General features: G+C 46.3%; 1 protein-coding gene across 1 annotated transcript; it reads left to right on the top strand.

Annotated features, from left to right (window-relative positions):
• The first annotated feature begins 6358 nt into the window (after positions 1–6358).
• LOC132535933 (diphosphoinositol polyphosphate phosphohydrolase 3-beta) lies at positions 6359–16231 on the top strand. The gene is made up of 2 exons (XM_060183557.1): positions 6359–6943; positions 15032–16231. Coding segments are annotated over exons 1-2 (498 nt in total). The 5' UTR covers positions 6359–6446; the 3' UTR covers positions 15033–16231.
• The last annotated feature ends 1173 nt before the right edge of the window (positions 16232–17404 follow it).

Raw genomic sequence — 17404 nt, 5'->3', positions numbered from 1 at the left:
ACCATTGGAACCCTCTCCTCAACCCAAACCCCTGGATCTCTTCATCTGCAGGCAGAGGCCAAAGTCTCTAGTTGACTTTGCTTGTCCCCTTCCTTTGTCTCTTCCTTTCCTCCAGATGAGAGTGAGCACTCAGCACCTTTAGTATTTCTTGGAGAGCAGGATTAGTATTGGAGAGCAGGATTTAGTATTTCTTGGACAGCGGTCCCTGGGCCGCTGGAAGGGCTGCATGTCTTCATTACTCTTGCTCACCGGATTGATAACATAGCAGAGTAGTGTATTCCTGGGTGTAACTCATCCCCTTGCAAACACTGCAGGTGCCCTGCCAGTCTATCCTGGCCTTTAGAGTTTCTGTGGACACTGTCAGGTGGCAGTCTCATGGGATTTCCCTTATAGGAGACACTTAGCTTTTTTCCCCACAGCATTTAAGGTTCTCTCCTTGTTGTTTTCTGTTGCCACTTGAATTGAGATGTGTCCCTAAATGCTTAGGCTTGCATGTCTTTATTGTTTGACATCTTTGAGCTTTCAGGGTGAGAGGGTCAATCTTTGTCCTCCATTTGGAGGTACCACTTAGCTAAGAATTCCATATTTTTTATCAATATTTTAGTTATTTATATATTTGCTTATTTTTGGCTAGAGATAGAGGGGGTGGTAAAGACTATGTGAGAGAAAGAAAGACACCTGCTTCACTGCTTCATCACTTGCGAAGCGTTCCCCTGCACAAAGGTGGGTCCAGGGGCCTTGAACCTTGGTCCCCGAGCACTAGTAATATGGGCATTCGACCAGGTGTGCCACACCCCGCCCAAGGGTTACATCTTGGAAGAAGAATTCAGTTTTCTCTCTCTTCTCCTCCTGGCGCCACTCAGGTGAGAGTATCATTCCTCTTGGTGTTGACCCTGAAAATCCTGAGTTATCTTCCTTTGCTTCAGTTTTTTCTCCTGGTATTTTTGGGATTATTTGAGTGACCTGGACCTCGTCCCTCCACTCCCAGCTTTAATTTCATGGCTTGTGTCTCTGTAGCTATGGGCCCTTTATGCCTGTTTTTTTTCTTTCATTCCTGTCACTTTATATCTCTGATCTCTGTCATATGTCACCATTTTCCTGACTCTAGAGTTGAATTCTTCTTCTGGTAGCCTTTTTAACATGTTTGTGAACATGTATAGGACCATAGCCTTGTCAACCACCTTAGGAATTCTCTGTAGTGCCATTGAATGTGGGGGTTTCTTCAGGTGCAGTCTTGGCTCATCATTGTTTGTGTGTGTGTGTGGGGGGGGATTTTCCCTCACTGCTAAATTGATGTGACACTCTGCCAGGACCACGGCCATGGGCCTGCCTGCAGTGGAGCAGGTCTGAGTGGTGACAGGGGCATCAGAGTCTCAGGTGCTGGGTGGACCCTAGGCTATGGAGGTGTGCCTGTTCAAAAGTTTGAGTCTGCAGCCACAGACAGGCTGGTGGGAGAACAGCTATAGCAGACTGGGCGTCACCCATGCACACAGTACTCTGCTCTAGCACCCGTCTCCTCCCTTGTGTGCCTGTGGAACCCCACAGCCCAATATGGCCGAGTCCACCCCGGGTCAGGTCAAGGAAAGGTTGTTTCTGCCTCTGAGGCTGCTGAGCTGAGGTTGTGAATCCCAGGATGTCTAGGCTTGGGTTTCCATTTCCCACTGTTGTAAAGCTGTAAGCACAGAGACAGGGTTGGGGTGCCGGTCTCTCTGTGTAGCCTGTGTACCGTGATCACCTGATTGAAGATCTGTGTCTTTGGGGTCTGTCTCTTGTGGGTGGTAATAAGGTGGCGCCCAGCAGAGGAGGTCTTTCTTTGCCTTTGGGTAGGAGTCTCTTTATCTCTATTTCTCTGTCTCTCTGACTCTCTGTCTCTCTCTCTCTCTCCCTCTCTCTCTCCAGTACCCCTGCCTTGATGCTGAACCTTTGTTCTTCCTTGTGCGAGTTTATCTTAGTTCCCAGTCCATCCCTATCCTGGATAGATGGTCCAGGTATGCTGTGGCTTTGCAGTTGCTGTCTGTGGAGGGCAAGGGCAAACAGGTACTGTGAGCCTGCTGACTGGGCTCAATCACACTTCTGTTTTCTTTTTCTTTTTTAAATATCTTTATTTTTTGGATGGAGACAGCCAGAAATTGAGAGGGAAGGAGGAGATAGAGAGGGAGAAAGGCAGGGAGACAGGGAGACACCTGCAGCCCTGCTGCATCACTTGTGAGGCTTACCCCTGCAGGTGGGGACTGGGGCTTTGAGCCTGAGTCCTTGAACATTACAATGTTACAAACATATGCGCTCGCTCAACCAGGTGTGCCACCACCCGGCCCCCACCTCTGTTTTCTACACAGTCATTGCTGCAGACACCAAACCTATTGATTTCCCTATTGTAAGGCTTCTCTCTACTAGGGAAATAGGTCATTGTTTGCATCTGTACTGCCTGTGGCCCAAGGACACACCCACCCTCTCTACTTACACTGTCAATTCTTGACCTGACAGAGGCTTTACTCTCTGCACACTCTCCGCCCACTGGAAAGAGCTCCTGGCACTACATATAACAATTCCAGGGATAAAACACGAATTTTCCCCCTCAGATCCTGACTACAATGTTATTTTTTCCCTTCCAAGTTATCGAACACCTTGTGTGTAAGCTGTCTGTATGGCCACCCAGAGGAGCCCAGCCTGCTCCAGTCCATCTCCTGAGATTGCTTTCACTGGTGGGCTGTTGCACCTTTTCAAATGTTCTCTGATAGCCAGCATGCATGTAAAAAGCTATCAGGGGAGGGAATTGGATACGGAGCTCTGGTGGTGGGAACTGTACCCCTCTTATCCTATGGTCTTGTCAGTTTTTCCATTTTATAAACAAACAAATAAATAAAATAGCATCTGTAGAAGTTGTCTCTCTGCTTATTGAGCAGAGAATTTTATGAATTTCTCCCATATGACCGACACATTATTGTGTGCTAAACCCTGCATTTGCCAGTCAGAATGAGGTGATGATGATGATGAGGAGGAGGAGGAGGATAAGGGTGAGGATGAGGATGGGAGCTATTTGGGATATTATGTGGTAATGAGATAGTAAGGTGCAGTATTTGGGATATTATGTGGTAATGAGATAGTAAGGTGCAGTATTTGGGATATTATGTGGTAATGAGATAGCAAGGTGCAGTATTTGGGATATTATGTGGTAATGAGATAGCAAGGTGCAGTATTTGGGATATTATGTGGTAATGAGATAGCAAGGTGCAGTATTTGGGATATTATGTGGTAATGAGATAGCAAGGTGCAGTATTTGGGATATTATGTGGTAATGAGATAGCAAGGTGCAGTATTTGGGATATTATGTGGTAATGAGATAGCAAGGTGCAGTATTTGGGATATTATGTGGTAATGAGATAGCAAGGTGCAGTATTTGGGATATTATGTGGTAATGAGATAGCAAGGTGCAGTATTTGGGATATTATGTGGTAATGAGATAGCAAGGTGCAGTATTTGGGATATTATGTGGTAATGAGATAGCAAGGTGCAGTATTTGGGATATTATGTGGTAATGAGATAGCAAGGTGCAGTATTTGGGATATTATGTGGTAATGAGATAGCAAGGTGCAGTATTTGGGATATTATGTGGTAATGAGATAGCAAGGTGCAGTATTTGGGATATTATGTGGTAATGAGATAGCAAGGTGCAGTATTTGGGATATTATGTGGTAATGAGATAGCAAGGTGCAGTATTTGGGATATTATGTGGTAATGAGATAGCAAGGTGCAGTATTTGGGATATTATGTGGTAATGAGATAGCAAGGTGCAGTATTTGGGATATTATGTGGTAATGAGATAGTAAGGTGCAGTATTTGGGATATTATGTGGTAATGAGATAGTAAGGTGCAGTGTTGGTCTCAGATGGCTAGTTCTACTCACAGTGCTGATTCCATTTTCCTTCCCGGAGTGGATGGCTTCTTTGGTCAAGTGAGCTTCTATGAGCTTGCCTGCCAGCTGCCAGCAGTTTTTGGTGAGAGAAAGTGTGCCTGTGGAGGGTGGGGTGGGGTGGTGGCAGGGAGACCAAGATTGTGGCTGGGGTTTGCAGTATAGCCAAAGTACAGGGATGTCAGAGATTCTCTCCAGAGTCTAATGTTAGAGCAAAAGCAGAATGGGACCAGCCTGTTGGTGGTGCAGTCTCCCAGAGCACACAGGTAACCACACAAGACCCTGGTTCAATCCCTGCTCCTCAGGTCCAGAGGGAAGCTTCTTCACCAGTGGTGGAACAGTGCTACAGTCCTCTCCCTCTCCCTCCCCCTCTCTCTGTGTCATTCCCTTGCCCTCTCCCTCCCTCCCTCTCTCCTTGTCTTTCTTATTCCCTCTCCCTTTGCCCTTCTTTCTCCCTCTCTCCTCCTGCCCACTCCCCCCCTTTCTCTTTGTTCCTCTCTCCTTCCTTCTGCCTCCATTTGGTCCTTCCCCTCTCTTCCTCTCTCTAATTCCCTCTCTCCCCTCCCACCCTCTCTTTCATTCCTTCTTTGTCCTTCTGTCTCTCCCCCTCTATCCTTCTGTCTCCCTGCTCTTCCTAACCCTCTCCCTCCCTCTCTGGCCTACTCTCTCTAACTCATTCCCTTCCCCCCCCCCCCCCCCCCCCCGCCTCTCCTTCTCCCCACTCTCCCTCCTGCCCACCCTTCCTCCCCTTTTCTTATTCCCTCTCCCCTTCCTCAGCTTTCCTTCTCCCTCTCCCCCCTACTCCTTCTCCTGCCCAATCCTTCTCTAATTCCCTCTACATCCATTTCTTTCTCCCCCTCTCTTCCTATCTCTCCCATTCCCTCTCCCTTCCTCCCTCTGCCTGTCTCCTCCTATCCCCATCCTCTCCCTCTTGCTAACCCCCCTCTCCTGCTCCCTCCTCGTTTTTAAAAAAAAAATCTCTTTCTCTCACCCCTAATGAAATGGCAGACAGCAGTGTTGGAGATCTGCAACCCCTGGGCCCCAGCAGTAGCCCTGGTGCGGGGGGGGGGGGGGGGGGGGACGGACAGCAAAAACAAATAAACAAAAACTCCATAAGGCTGAGTGTAGGGAAGGCTTCCCTGAGGTAGCATGTTGGCAGTGGGGTCCCTCTGTGTGGCCCAGAGAAGCCCAGGCCCACACTGCTTGACTGGCCCTGCTGCCAGGGCCTCAAAGGGAGACAACCGGAAATGAACACAGCCTAGGAAGGGATTTCTACAGGCATGTTGTGCAGACCCTTCCCTGCCTCCTTGCAGTGCTCAGCTGTGAGAAAGAGAAGGGTGGGCTGTGTGGACAGTGGAGTCTTGGGATGCCACAGAAGGCAATGAGGGGCGGGGGTCTCCAGCTGTTGGCTGACAGCCAGAGCAAAGGGCTGCAAGGGACAGGCCAGGAGCTCAGAGCCAGGAGGATGTCAGCAGGCTCCACCACACTGGAGAATGGCGCACAGCCATGGGCCCGCCTGATGCCTGGCAAGGGAAGAACCTGTTGCAGACACCAAACTGCATGAGGTGACTCAGCACAGAGCAGGTGCCTCTGGGCTGGGAAGAGGCAGGAGCCCCAGAACAAAAACCAGGCAGGCCTATAAATAAGCCCGCGGGGAAGATGCCACTGGCTGGCACTCAGTGTGCATGTGCGTGTCCGTGACAGGACGTGGGTTTCCTGGGACCCGGGCGGTGTGTATGTGTGTGTGTGTGTGCGTGTATGTGTGTGTATGTGCCTCTGTGTGTGTGTGTGTGTGTGTCCGCGCGGGGAAGGGGGTGGCGGCCGGAGGGGGGTAAGTCCGCGTGCGCCGCGGCAGCCGGGTTGTGCGAGGGGCTCACGTGGACCAACCCTGCCCGTCCGTGTCCCCAGTGCTGCAGTGCACTCACTCCACACACAGAAGCCACTGGGGCCTGGAGGTGCAGCGCGTGCGCAGTGGGCCTCGAGCGCGGGGCCCTGCGGGAGCCGAGAGACCCCCCCTCTGCCCCTCCGCCCCTCGCCCTCCGCCGGGGACGCGCACGTGCGTGGGGCCGCGAGCGCGCACGCGAAGGCGCTTCACCTCGCTCAGCCCCGCCAGGCGAGCTGGGGGTAGCGCGGAGACCGCGTACATGCGCGTGGGAGCGCGCAGGGCGAGCGCGGGTTTCGGGCGGCCAAGGAGGCTGAGGCGGCCCGCGGGGGCGTGTGCGGGCTGTGACCCTCCGCCAAGCAGAGCCCGGGGCCCGGGCGGCTGACGTGTGGCTCCCGCGCCCCGCCCCTCCGCACCCCGCCCCGCCCCGCCGCGCCGTGCCGTGCCGCGCCGCGCGCGCGCTTCGTCCTCCTCTGCGTGCTGGGCTGCTAGCTGGCTCGCTCGCTCCCTCGCTCGCCGCCTCGCCCCCTCGCTCCCTCGCCGGCTGCTGGCTCTCGCGGGCCGGGCGCTCCGTCTCCCGCCCGTCCGCCCTCCCGCCCTTCTCTGTCTCTGCAGGCGGCGCCTCTACTCAGCCCCCGGCGGCCCGGCGGCGGCATGAAGTGCAAGCCCAACCAGACGCGCACCTACGACCCCGAGGGGTTCAAGCAGCGGGCGGCGTGCCTGTGCTTCCGCAGCGAGCGCGAGGATGAGGTGCTGCTCGTGAGCAGCAGCCGCTACCCCGACCGCTGGATCGTGCCCGGCGGCGGCATGGAGCCCGAGGAGGAGCCCGGCGGCGCGGCGGTGCGCGAGGTGTACGAGGAGGCGGGCGTGCGGGGCGAGCTGGGCCGGCTGCTGGGCGTCTTCGAGCAGAACCAGGACCGCAAGCACAGGACCTACGTCTACGTCCTGACGGTCACGGAGATGCTGGAGGACTGGGAGGACGCGGCCAGCATCGGCAGGAAGCGCGAGTGGTTCAAGATCGAGGATGCCATCAAGGTTCTCCAGTGCCACAAGCCCGTGCACGCCGAGTACCTGCAGAAACTCAAGCTGGGCGGCTCCCCGACCAATGGCAACTCCGTGGCCCCGACCCTCCCCGCCGGCGAGCATCCCTAGTAAGTCCCGCTCCTCTGCGCGCCCGCTGGTGCCGGTGTCGGTGCCGGTGCCGGTGCCGGTGCCGCCCGCCCCTCCTCCTCGCCTCCCCGCCTCCCCGCCTCCCCGCCTGCCGCCTCGCTCAGCAGCCAGTGCCCGCAGCTTTTCTGCCGGTGCCATGTGCTGTGCGGGCTCACCGGGAGGAGGGAGGTTCCTTTTGTCTCCTTGGCAGACCGCTGGCTCCCTCGCTCGCGCTTGCGAGCTGCCTCGGGCTGTGCCAGGCGCGGCTTTGGTGCGGGCTGCGCGCTCTGCTCCTTTCTGACGGGGGCAGCCTCTGCCTGTCGCCGCCGCTGTTGTGGGGCGGCTTGTGGGAAGCCACAGCCTGCTGGGGCTCCTCTCCTCTGGGGTGTCTGCCCTGCTAGGGGCGCCTGCGCCCGTGTCTGTGCCTGGGCCACTCTGCTTGGGGCGTGTGCCTGTGTGTGTGCATGTCTGTGTGCGCATGTGTCTGCATGTGTGTTTGTGTCTCCGTGTGCGTGTGTCTGCGCCTGTGTGTGTCTGCGTGTGTTTGCCTGTGTGTGTGCACACGCGCATTTTGATGGCAGCCTGTGCTTTGCTTTGTTGCCAGGGGCTTTCAAGCCTGGGCTGCAGGTGGGAGGGCAGCTGTCCTGCCTTCCCCCACTGCTTTCCTCAGGAGCCCTGAGCCTCGGGCCTTTCTCTGATGGGCACTGCTGTGAGCCAGCGACCATTGTCCAGTGAGTGAGTGAGTGAGAAGCCACACCTCTGTGGTGTCCTTGGTGGTTCACATCCTGTGCTCTTGCCACACTCAGCTGTCCTGTCTTCGCGGGGGTGGGGGCTGCTGCGGTGCGATCTGATGCACCCTTTTCAGAAACGCCTTGCTGCAAACCTAGGTCTTGGGTTTTCCAACCCTTGTCACGACTCCCAGCTTTACCCTGCGCGTACATCACATGACTTTTGCACATCAGGCCCAAGCGTTGTTGAGCCATCTGTGGCTCGATAAGGTATAGATAGATCGATGGATAGATAGGTGGGTGGGTGGGTGGGTGAATGGATGGATGTATGTATGAATGGGTAGGTAGGTAGATTAGATAGATAGATAGATAGATAGATAGATAGATAGATGGATGGATGATAGATGGATGATAGATGGATGGCTTCGCCAGACACACCCTGGCCTACCCATTTTCTTTATGTATGTATTTATGGAGTGGGGCCCCACCACACACCACATTCTCCTGCTCCTGGACTCCTTCCTTTTTTTTTTTTTTAAAAATTTATTTATATGATAGAGATAGCCAGAAATTGAGAGGAATGGGGAGACAGAGAAGGGGAGAGACAGAGAGACTCCTGCAGACCTGCCACACCACTTGTGAAGCTTTTCCCAGCAGGTGGGGAGCAGGGCCTTGAATCCAGGTCCTTGTGCATTGTTGTATGTGTGCTCCACCAGGTGGCTCACTGGCCCCCCTCCTTCCCTTTCTCTGTCCTTCCCTGCCTCCCTTCCCTCTCCCTCTGTCCCTCCCTTCCTCCCTCTCTCTGTCCTTCCTTCCTTCCCTCTCTTCCTCTCTCCCTCCCTCCCTTCCTCCCTTCTTTCCAGCATAGCACTGCTCAACTCTGGTTTTTGATGGAAGGGAGATAGAACCTGGGGCCTCAGAGCCTCAGGGGAGAGAGTCTGTTTGCATAACTCCCATTATGCTACCTCCCCTGCCCCTGGATTGATTCCTCATGGGGACAGGTGGACAAGGAAGCCCTGCAGTTTTCCTTATGTACCATGGCACCTCCCACGTGGTGCCAGCATTTGAGCCTGGCCTGTGCACTCTACCTGGGGAGCCACCTCCTGGCTAGCTGGCCCCTTGGAGACATCTTGTCTGCACTCCAGAGTATGGTTTGGTGGGCTCCACCTCCAGCTCCACCCCCACCACACCCCCATTTTTTTTCAACATTTTTTTTCCTCCAGGGTTATTGCTGGGCTTGGTGCCTGCACCATGAATCCACAGCTCCTGGAGGCCATTTTCCCCCCTTTTGTTGCCCTTGTTGTTGTAGCCTCCTTGTGGTTATTATTATTACCATTGTTGATGTTGTTCGTTGTTGGATAGGACAGAGAGAAATGGAGAGAGGAGGGGAAGACAGAGAGGGGGAGAGAAAGATAGACACACCTGCAGACCTGCTTCACCACCTGTGAAGCGATTCCCCTGCAGGTGGGGAGCTGGGGGCTCGAACCAGGATCCTTACGCTGGTCCTTGCGCTTTGCGCCAAGTGCGCTTAACCCACTGCGCCACCACCAGACCCCCACACACCTCCATTTCTTACTACCTCAGAAGGACCTTGGTTCTCCCAATATGAGTCCCTTTTTAAAACACAATTCTTCTCGGTAGTGTAGTTCCTGAAGCCTCAGTGAATCTTGTCTGCATACCAGGAAAGGAAGTCATGGAAAGCGATATGGTAATGACATCTCAGTCCAGGGGTTTCCATGTCCTGGTATTGATTCTCCTTGACCATGGCAGACTTCTCAAACTCTTAGGACACCTGAACTGCCTCCCTTATGTTTGGGATAGATGTTTTTCTCTCACACCACTTACTTTTCTGTGTGCCCAATTACACTCTCTTACATTTATTTGTCCTAATGGTCCCTTCTGAGCAGGGATTTCATCTAAGAAGCAGAAGTCTGTTCTGAATCTTCATTCCCCCCCAGCCATGCCAGTAGTACAATGAGTAGTAGGATTAGATAGTTTCTGATTAATAGAGTATGCCACACTGCTTAATCACTCAATATTTGTGTGTTTGTCACACCCTCTGAATTAAAACATTTTGCTTATTTACATTTCCTGGGAGCTTTGATCTCTCAGAAAATAGAGTTTATGGCTTTGAATAGCTTATTAATGGAAATAGCTTTTTTTTAAAAAAAATAGAAAGTGAGACATAGAGATAGGGAGAGAGACAGTAAGAAGGGGGGACATCTAAAGATGAGCTCCACTTCTTCAAGACCTTCCCTCATTCTGGTGGAGACCAGGGACCTGAACCTGCTGTGTCTTGTGCTCTATAATATGTAAACTCTATGATTTGTACCACCACCCAGCCCATTGGCAAGATCTTTGTATTGATATATTTTACAAATATCCATAATATGGCCAGGTGGCATCACAGTTGGTTAATTACACACATTACAGTGTACAGGAACCCAGATTCAAGTTCCTGGTCCCCACCTGCAGTGGGAAAGCACCATAAGTGGTGAACCAGGGCTGCAGGTATATCTTTGTCTCTTTCCCTCTCTGTCTCTCCTCTCAATTTCTCTCTTTCTCTATGCAGTAATCAGTGAAAAGATAAAAAATATCTATAACTAAAACAAGTAGAAAACATTTTTAATTTAAATATTTTTACTCTTCAAATTTACCTATTATAAATAATACAATTGCTATTAAATTTGAATATTATTTTTCTTTTGTTTGCACTGTTTAAAATAATATCATTGCAATATTAAATATGTCTAAATAATGGATTACAGTTAAAAATTATGTCAAAAGTATAAGTAAAATAAAACGGACCAATTGGGATTCTGGCAGTAGTGCAGCGGGTTAAGCACACCTGGCACAAAGCACACGGACTGGTGTAAGGATCCCAGTTCAAATACCCGGCTCCCCACCTGCAGGGGAGTCGCTTTGCAGGTGGTGAAGCAGGTCTGCAGGTGTCTATCTTTCTCTCCCCCTCTCTGTCTTTCCTTCCTCTCTCCATTTCTGTCGTATCCAACAACTAGGACATGAATAATAACAACAATATTAAGTACAACAGTAAAACAACAAGGTCAACAAAAGGGAATAAGTAAATATCTAAAAAAAATTTTAAAATATTTATTCATTTTCTCTTTTTGTTGCCCTTGTTGTTTTATTGTTGTACTTATTATTGTTGTTGTTATTGATGTCTTCGTTGTTGGATAGGACAGAGAGAAATGGAGAGAGGAGGGGGATACAGAGAATGGGAGAGAAAGACACCTGCAAACCCGCTTCACCACCTGTGAAGCAATTTCCCTGCAGGTGGGGAGCCGGGGGCTTGAACCAGGATCCTTATGCCAGTCCTTGTGCTTTGCGCCACCTGCACTTAACCACTGTGCTACCGCCCAACTCCCCCCCCCCAAATTTTTAAACAGACCGATTATATGGTTTAATATCATGGAAAATATTTAATTTTGTGTGTGTGTATGTGTTAAGAAAATTTCTAATTAAAACCTAATATCAAACCAAGGAAGCCCCAGCCTGGTATCATGAAGAGGTTAGAGGCTCCAGTACTCAAATCTGACCTCTCTGGGAAATACTCAGTTTTTAAAAATCGTCAGTTTCTTTGAACAGAAAAAGGTCTTGTTTTGTCAACAATCTTTATAAATCCTACAGTAATAATCCACATCAAGTAATGATTTTCTCAGTTACCTAAGATTTTTCAAAATTTACAGGTACTGCAGAGAAACTGAGTTATTGCTTTATGACTGATTCATATATAAAACTGCCTTCTGAAATGGGACACCTGAAAGGTTTGATTTATACAGACTGTTCTTAGAGGCAGTCATGCATAATGTTATGAATGTGATTTTTTTTCACTTTTCCCACAAGAGTTTTGCTGGTAGGTTGTGCCTACAAAATTCCACTGTTCTTGGTGGACTTCTTTTATTTACCTGATAAAGGATTGGAGACTGAGAGAGAAAAGAAAGACACAGAGAGGGGAGATATCACAACACTAGTCCCCCACTCTTGAAGCTTCCCCTTGCATGATGCTCCCACGAGTGACCTAGGACCTTGAATCCAAGTCCTTCCTGCATGGTAAAGTGTGCGCTTCACTGAGTGAACTGTTTGCTGGCCCACACAATAGTGTGACTTTAAAACTATGTGTTTGACAAGTTTGAAAAAAATATAGTGATGCCCTAAGGTGCTCATTTCTAAATGGCAGCATTCTAGAGTTATCACCTTTAAGTTAAAATTCACCGGGGCAGTTGTTGTTATATTGTCTTCTGGAGTTCAGTCTGGAAAAAAGTAAATGAATCCAGAACATCTTTATTTTAAAATAAAATGAAATTAGGCTAGAATAGTTGACAGTCAGGCAGTAAATTAAATTAAATTCTTATCCCCATCCTCCTAGAGGAATGCACAGTTTGAATTTTCACTGTACACTCATTAATTATTTAATAATAACACTAAAAATGTACAAATGAATTTCTTGACTAGTGTCTCCCAAATGAAAAGAGTACACTAATCAAAGATAGTTAAGACTTAGAGAGATAGCATAGTGTTTATGCAAAAAGACTTCCTTGTCTGAGGCTCCGAAGCCCCAGGTTCAGACCCTAGCATTAACTAGAGCTGAGCAGTACTCTAGTGAAAAACAAAAATAGAGTAAAGACTTTGAGACATGAGATAGAAATTTTGTTTTGACATATTTTTAAAAGATATTTTTCACTGGGAGTTGTGCGGTAGTAGTGCAGTGGGTTAAGTGCAGGTGGCGCAAAGTGCAAGGACCAGTGTAAGGATCAGGGTTCCAGCTTCTGACTCCCCACCTGCAGGGGAGTTGCTTCACAAGTAGGGAAGCAGGGCTTTCTCTCCTCCTCTCTGTTTTCCTCTCCTTTCTCCATTTCTCTCTGTCCTATGCAACAACAATGACATCAATAACAACAACAGTAATAACTACAATAAAACAACAAGGGCAACACAAGGGAATAAATAAATAAATAATTTTTAAAAGATATTTTTTCACCAACTGCATACATGCCTACTTTTTAAGAAGCAAAGTTTTAGAACATTTGGGGGTGGAAGTAATTTTTAATTTGCCTATTACATAGTTTCTGTGGCTGTCTAATCATTTATTTTGTAAAACCTGTGTTGATCAGATCATTGTTGAAAGAAGTAAATAATGGAGTGGGGACTATCCAGACATATTTGGTTTACTTTGTATGGTTTTATTTAAGAGAATTTAGGTTTTCAATATCTGTATTAAGAAACTAAAGTAAGTGTGTACATATGCGCGCATGTATGTGTGTATAAGAGTTGGAACAAGTATTTCCTAAAGTAGCATCAGTATTAGAGGACCTTTGTGGGACTGACAGTTTAAAGGTTTACAAATTGGAACTGCTTTTAGTTTCCTTTAAGTGGAATCCAATTCTAAAAACATAATAAAAAATAAAAAAATAACATGATGTCTTCATCAGTTGTTAACTGGAAAAAGGGCTGTAAATATGTAAAAAAAAAAAAAAAATACTGGTTTGGAGTCTATGGTGCCAACTGCTGGCCAGAATTTTCTTTTTCAGGATTTCTTTTGTGGAATCACCAAACAAAGGAAAATATTAGCAGTATTACTTAAATATTCTAATTATCTGAATCACTGGTGGTTTCTTAGACAATGAATTCTTCAAAGACTAGGATCCCACTTTCTGTGAGCCTAGACCAGTGGCTAAAATTTGAAGACATCTATTATTGACCCACAGATTAGTAATACTTAGTATTGGTGTATTCCTGATTTCTTTTTATGGCATCCTAAGGACTCACTCATGCACAATTGCGCTGATCAGGGCCTAATTTTTCCCAAGTGGAGACATAGAGAGAAAGAGATAGAGACACTACTTTACCGAAGCATTCCCTGGTGCCATACTATTCTCATGTGGTCTGCTGGGGGCTCAGACTTGGACCCATGTGCATGCCAAAGGAGGTATTCCACCAGATGAGCTATTCACCAACCGCATTTTTGATTTTTAATTTTAAATTTTAGCCCAGAGAGTTTATTATTTTTATTTCTTTATTGGGGAATTAATGTTTTACATTCAACAGTAAATACAATAGTTTTTTACATGCATAACATTTCCCAGTTTTCCATATAATAATACACCCCCCACTAGATCCTCTGTCATCCTTTTTGGACCTGTACTCTTCCCTACCACCCACCCCAGAGTCCTTTACTTTGGTGCAATACGCCAGTTCCAGTTCAGGTTCTACTTGTGTTTTCTCTTCTGATCTTGTTTTTCAACTTCTGCCTGAGAGTGAGATCATCCCTTATTCATCCTTCTGTTTCTGACTTATTTCACTTAACATGATTTTTTCAAGCTCCATCCAAGATCAGCTGAAAATGGTGAAGTCACCGTTTTTAATAGCTGAGTAGTATTCCATTCTGTATATAGACCATAACTGCTCAGCCACTCATCTGTTGTTGGGCACCTGGGTTGCTTCCAGGTTTTGGTTATTACAAATTGGGCTGCTAAAAACATATGTGTACACAGATCTTTTTGGATGGGTGTGTTGGGATCCTTAGGATATATCCCCAGAAGGTGAATTGCAGGTTCATAGGGTAGATCTATTTCTTTCTCTCTTTTTAAAATATTTATTTATTCCCTTTTGTTGCCCTTGTTTTATTGTTGTTGTAGTTATTGTTGTTGTTATTGATATTATCATTGTTGGATAGGACAGAGATAAATGGAGAGAGGAGGGGAAGACAGAAGGGGAGAATAAGACAGATACCTGCAGACCTGCTTCACTGCTTGGGAAGTGACTCCCTGCTTGTGAAGTGACTCCCCTGCAGGTGGGGAGCCAGGGGGTCAAACCGGGATTCTGCTGCCAGTCCCTGCACTCTCTGCCAGGTGTGCTTCACCAGATGCGCCACAGCCAGGCTCCCAGGGTAGATCCATTTCTAGCCTTCTGAGAGTCCTCCAGACTGTTCTCCACAGAGGCTGGACCAATTTGCATTCGCACTAGCAGTACAGGAGGGTTCCTTTGACCCCACAACTTCCCTAGCATTTGCTGCTGCTACCTTTTCTGATGTATGACATTCTCACAGGAGTGAAGAGGTATCTCATTGTTGTCTTTATTTGCATTTCTCTGGCTATCAAAGACTTGTAGCATTTTTTCATGTGTTTCTTGGCCTTTTGGGTCTCTTCTGTGGTGAATATTCTGTCCATGTCCTCTCTCCTCTCAGACTCTGATCTGATCTTAATAGAACTGCACTAGATAATTCACTAAAATCTTTTCAAAAACAAAGTAGTTCATTAACCACAAGAGACCCTCAGTAAATGTTTTTTGGCTAAAGGAATCAGTGAACCAATACAACTATTAATGATATATTTATTTATTTTTTAGGTGAATGACATAGCTGTCCAGATTTACTTCAAAAGAAATGAGTTTGTGAATTCAATGATGAGCGGAATTGTGAAGCACAGGTGAGCTCTTTCATACTCCGGAGACCACAGCTCATCCTATACTTCTGGACACTTCTCTGTTGCTTACAATGCCTATTATCCAGTTTGTAACACTATCACTATATTTCACTATCTCTGTACAGACTTCTAAGTAGGCACCTGTGGCCTTTTTTGCTATTATGATTATTTGTCTGTATTTCCCACCAGGCTATATGACCTTGAGTGCAAGTACCTTGTTCCTTTAGTTTTTTTTTATATATATATCTAGCATACAAGATATAACTTGAAACATTGTAGGTATTACCAAAGGTTTGTTTAAATAATATTTTGTAATTACACTGAGTGGTAAAGCTTTTGCTCTCCGATCTGGTGTTAGTCCAGTAAATATTGTCTGTGGCTTCTATATATCAGATGTCACACAAATGTGTCAAGGAAGCTGTGAGATATTAAAAATAAAACAGTTCCAACCTATGTGTCTATGTTATCCCAAGCATTATGTGCCTCTTGGTGCAAGTACACAACACCACGTATGAAATACATTTGCTAAAATTTTGATTGTGCCTCTAGACATATTACATAATTTGTGGGAAGTACTGGTTAAAGAGAAACACTACTCTGCACCACAGAGATGATTTTAGTAGTATTCTAACTGTAAGAAACATGAATGGAGAAATGACCCAGTTTTATCAGAAATTATCAGTAGTTCCTAGGGTGAAAGATGGCAGGCTGACCTATAGATTAAGAGAGACTTAAGGAAACATAACAAACAATTGTAATATTTGGATCTTTTGAGATCCCTATTTGACCAAATTGTAACATAAATACATTTATGAGACAATCAGGATACTTGATGACCTGATATTTGATATTAGTTGGAATAACAGTATTGTTTTTACATTGAAAACAAAAGTCTATCTTTTAGACATGCATTCTCAATAATTTATAGTTGGAATAATAATCTAGAATTTGCTTCAAAATAATAAGTGGATGTTAAGTGCATTGGAGATATTCATAAAATAAAATTGGTATTGAGTTTGATAATTACTGTAGCTGGGTGATAATTAAACGATGGTTCATTATAGTTGTTCCTCTACTTTTGTATGTTTGACATTTTCATAATAAAAAGTCAATAAAATTGTTATTGGAGTTCTTTTTTAATGTTTTACTTATTTATTTATTGGATATAGATAGAGAGAAACCAAGGTTGAAGAGGTTGATAGAAAAGGAAAGAGAAAAAGAGACATCTACAGTACTTGCTTCACTGCTGGTGAAGCTCCCCCACCGTAGGTGGGGTCCTGGGGTTTGAATCCAGGTCCTTACACACTGTAATGTGTGCTCAACCAAGTGTGCCCAGGGTTCTCATTAAAACTTTTTTTTTCATTTTTAAACTGAACCATTATATATTCTTTTCATTTTAATTAATGATTTTTAATAGCTTCTTGGCCTATTGAATCTTTTGTTGTTTATCATTTTTTATTTTCTTACTAATGATTTTACAGTTATCCAAAGTTATAAGATTTCAGCATTAAGAATTTTTACACCGGGTGGGGGTATAGCATAATGGTTATGCAAAGAGACTTTCATGCCTGAGGCTCTCAAGACCCAGGTTCAATCCCCCACACCACCATAAGCCAGAGCTGAGCAGTGCTCTGGTAAAAAAAAAAAAAAAAAAGAATTTTTACACCATCTAATTCTTTCAGATTGACAGAAGTTTTTGTTTGTTTTTGTGGAAGCTAGACTCTTACAAATGTGAAATATCACCAATCCTGAATTAGCTTTTTATTACTAAGATAAAGATTAAAAAGGAGAGTTGAGGAGGAGAGACACTTCGGCACCAGGGTTGCCCCCAGTGGCGTGGCACATCCGTGTAGTGCCCTGACTTAAACTTGGGTTATGTACCCACCTTACCCAGTGAGATAGCTCCACAGTCCCATATTAAAGATTTTGATTACTCATATATTTTTTTAATTTTACAGAATATTTCTTAACAACTTTTCACCACTGAGTATCAGCTCTCTAGAAAGTTATTAGATACTACTTTCTCAAAAAAGTCTGTGTGGATATAGTGGGTTAAATACAGCTTTTAATATTGGAAAGTTTCCTATGGATCTTTGTTTTATACCTCAGAGACATTGCAGGTTTGGTTCCAGGTCATCACAATGAAACAAATATTGAAATAAAATTATGGAAATGTAAAACTAAACTTTAAGACTTAAACAGGAAAAAGAAAGAAGGGAGGGAAGAAAGGAAGGAAGGAAGGGAGAAAGAAGGGAGAAAAGAAAGAATAGTGTCGTTTAAAAAGTGACTCAAGGTT

Source organism: Erinaceus europaeus, chromosome X (assembly GCF_950295315.1).
Source record: "Erinaceus europaeus chromosome X, mEriEur2.1, whole genome shotgun sequence".
NCBI classification, from domain to species: Eukaryota; Metazoa; Chordata; class Mammalia; order Eulipotyphla; family Erinaceidae; genus Erinaceus; species Erinaceus europaeus.
The sequence above is the reverse complement of the archived record's forward strand: the minus strand, read 5'-3'. Positions and strand labels throughout refer to the sequence as shown.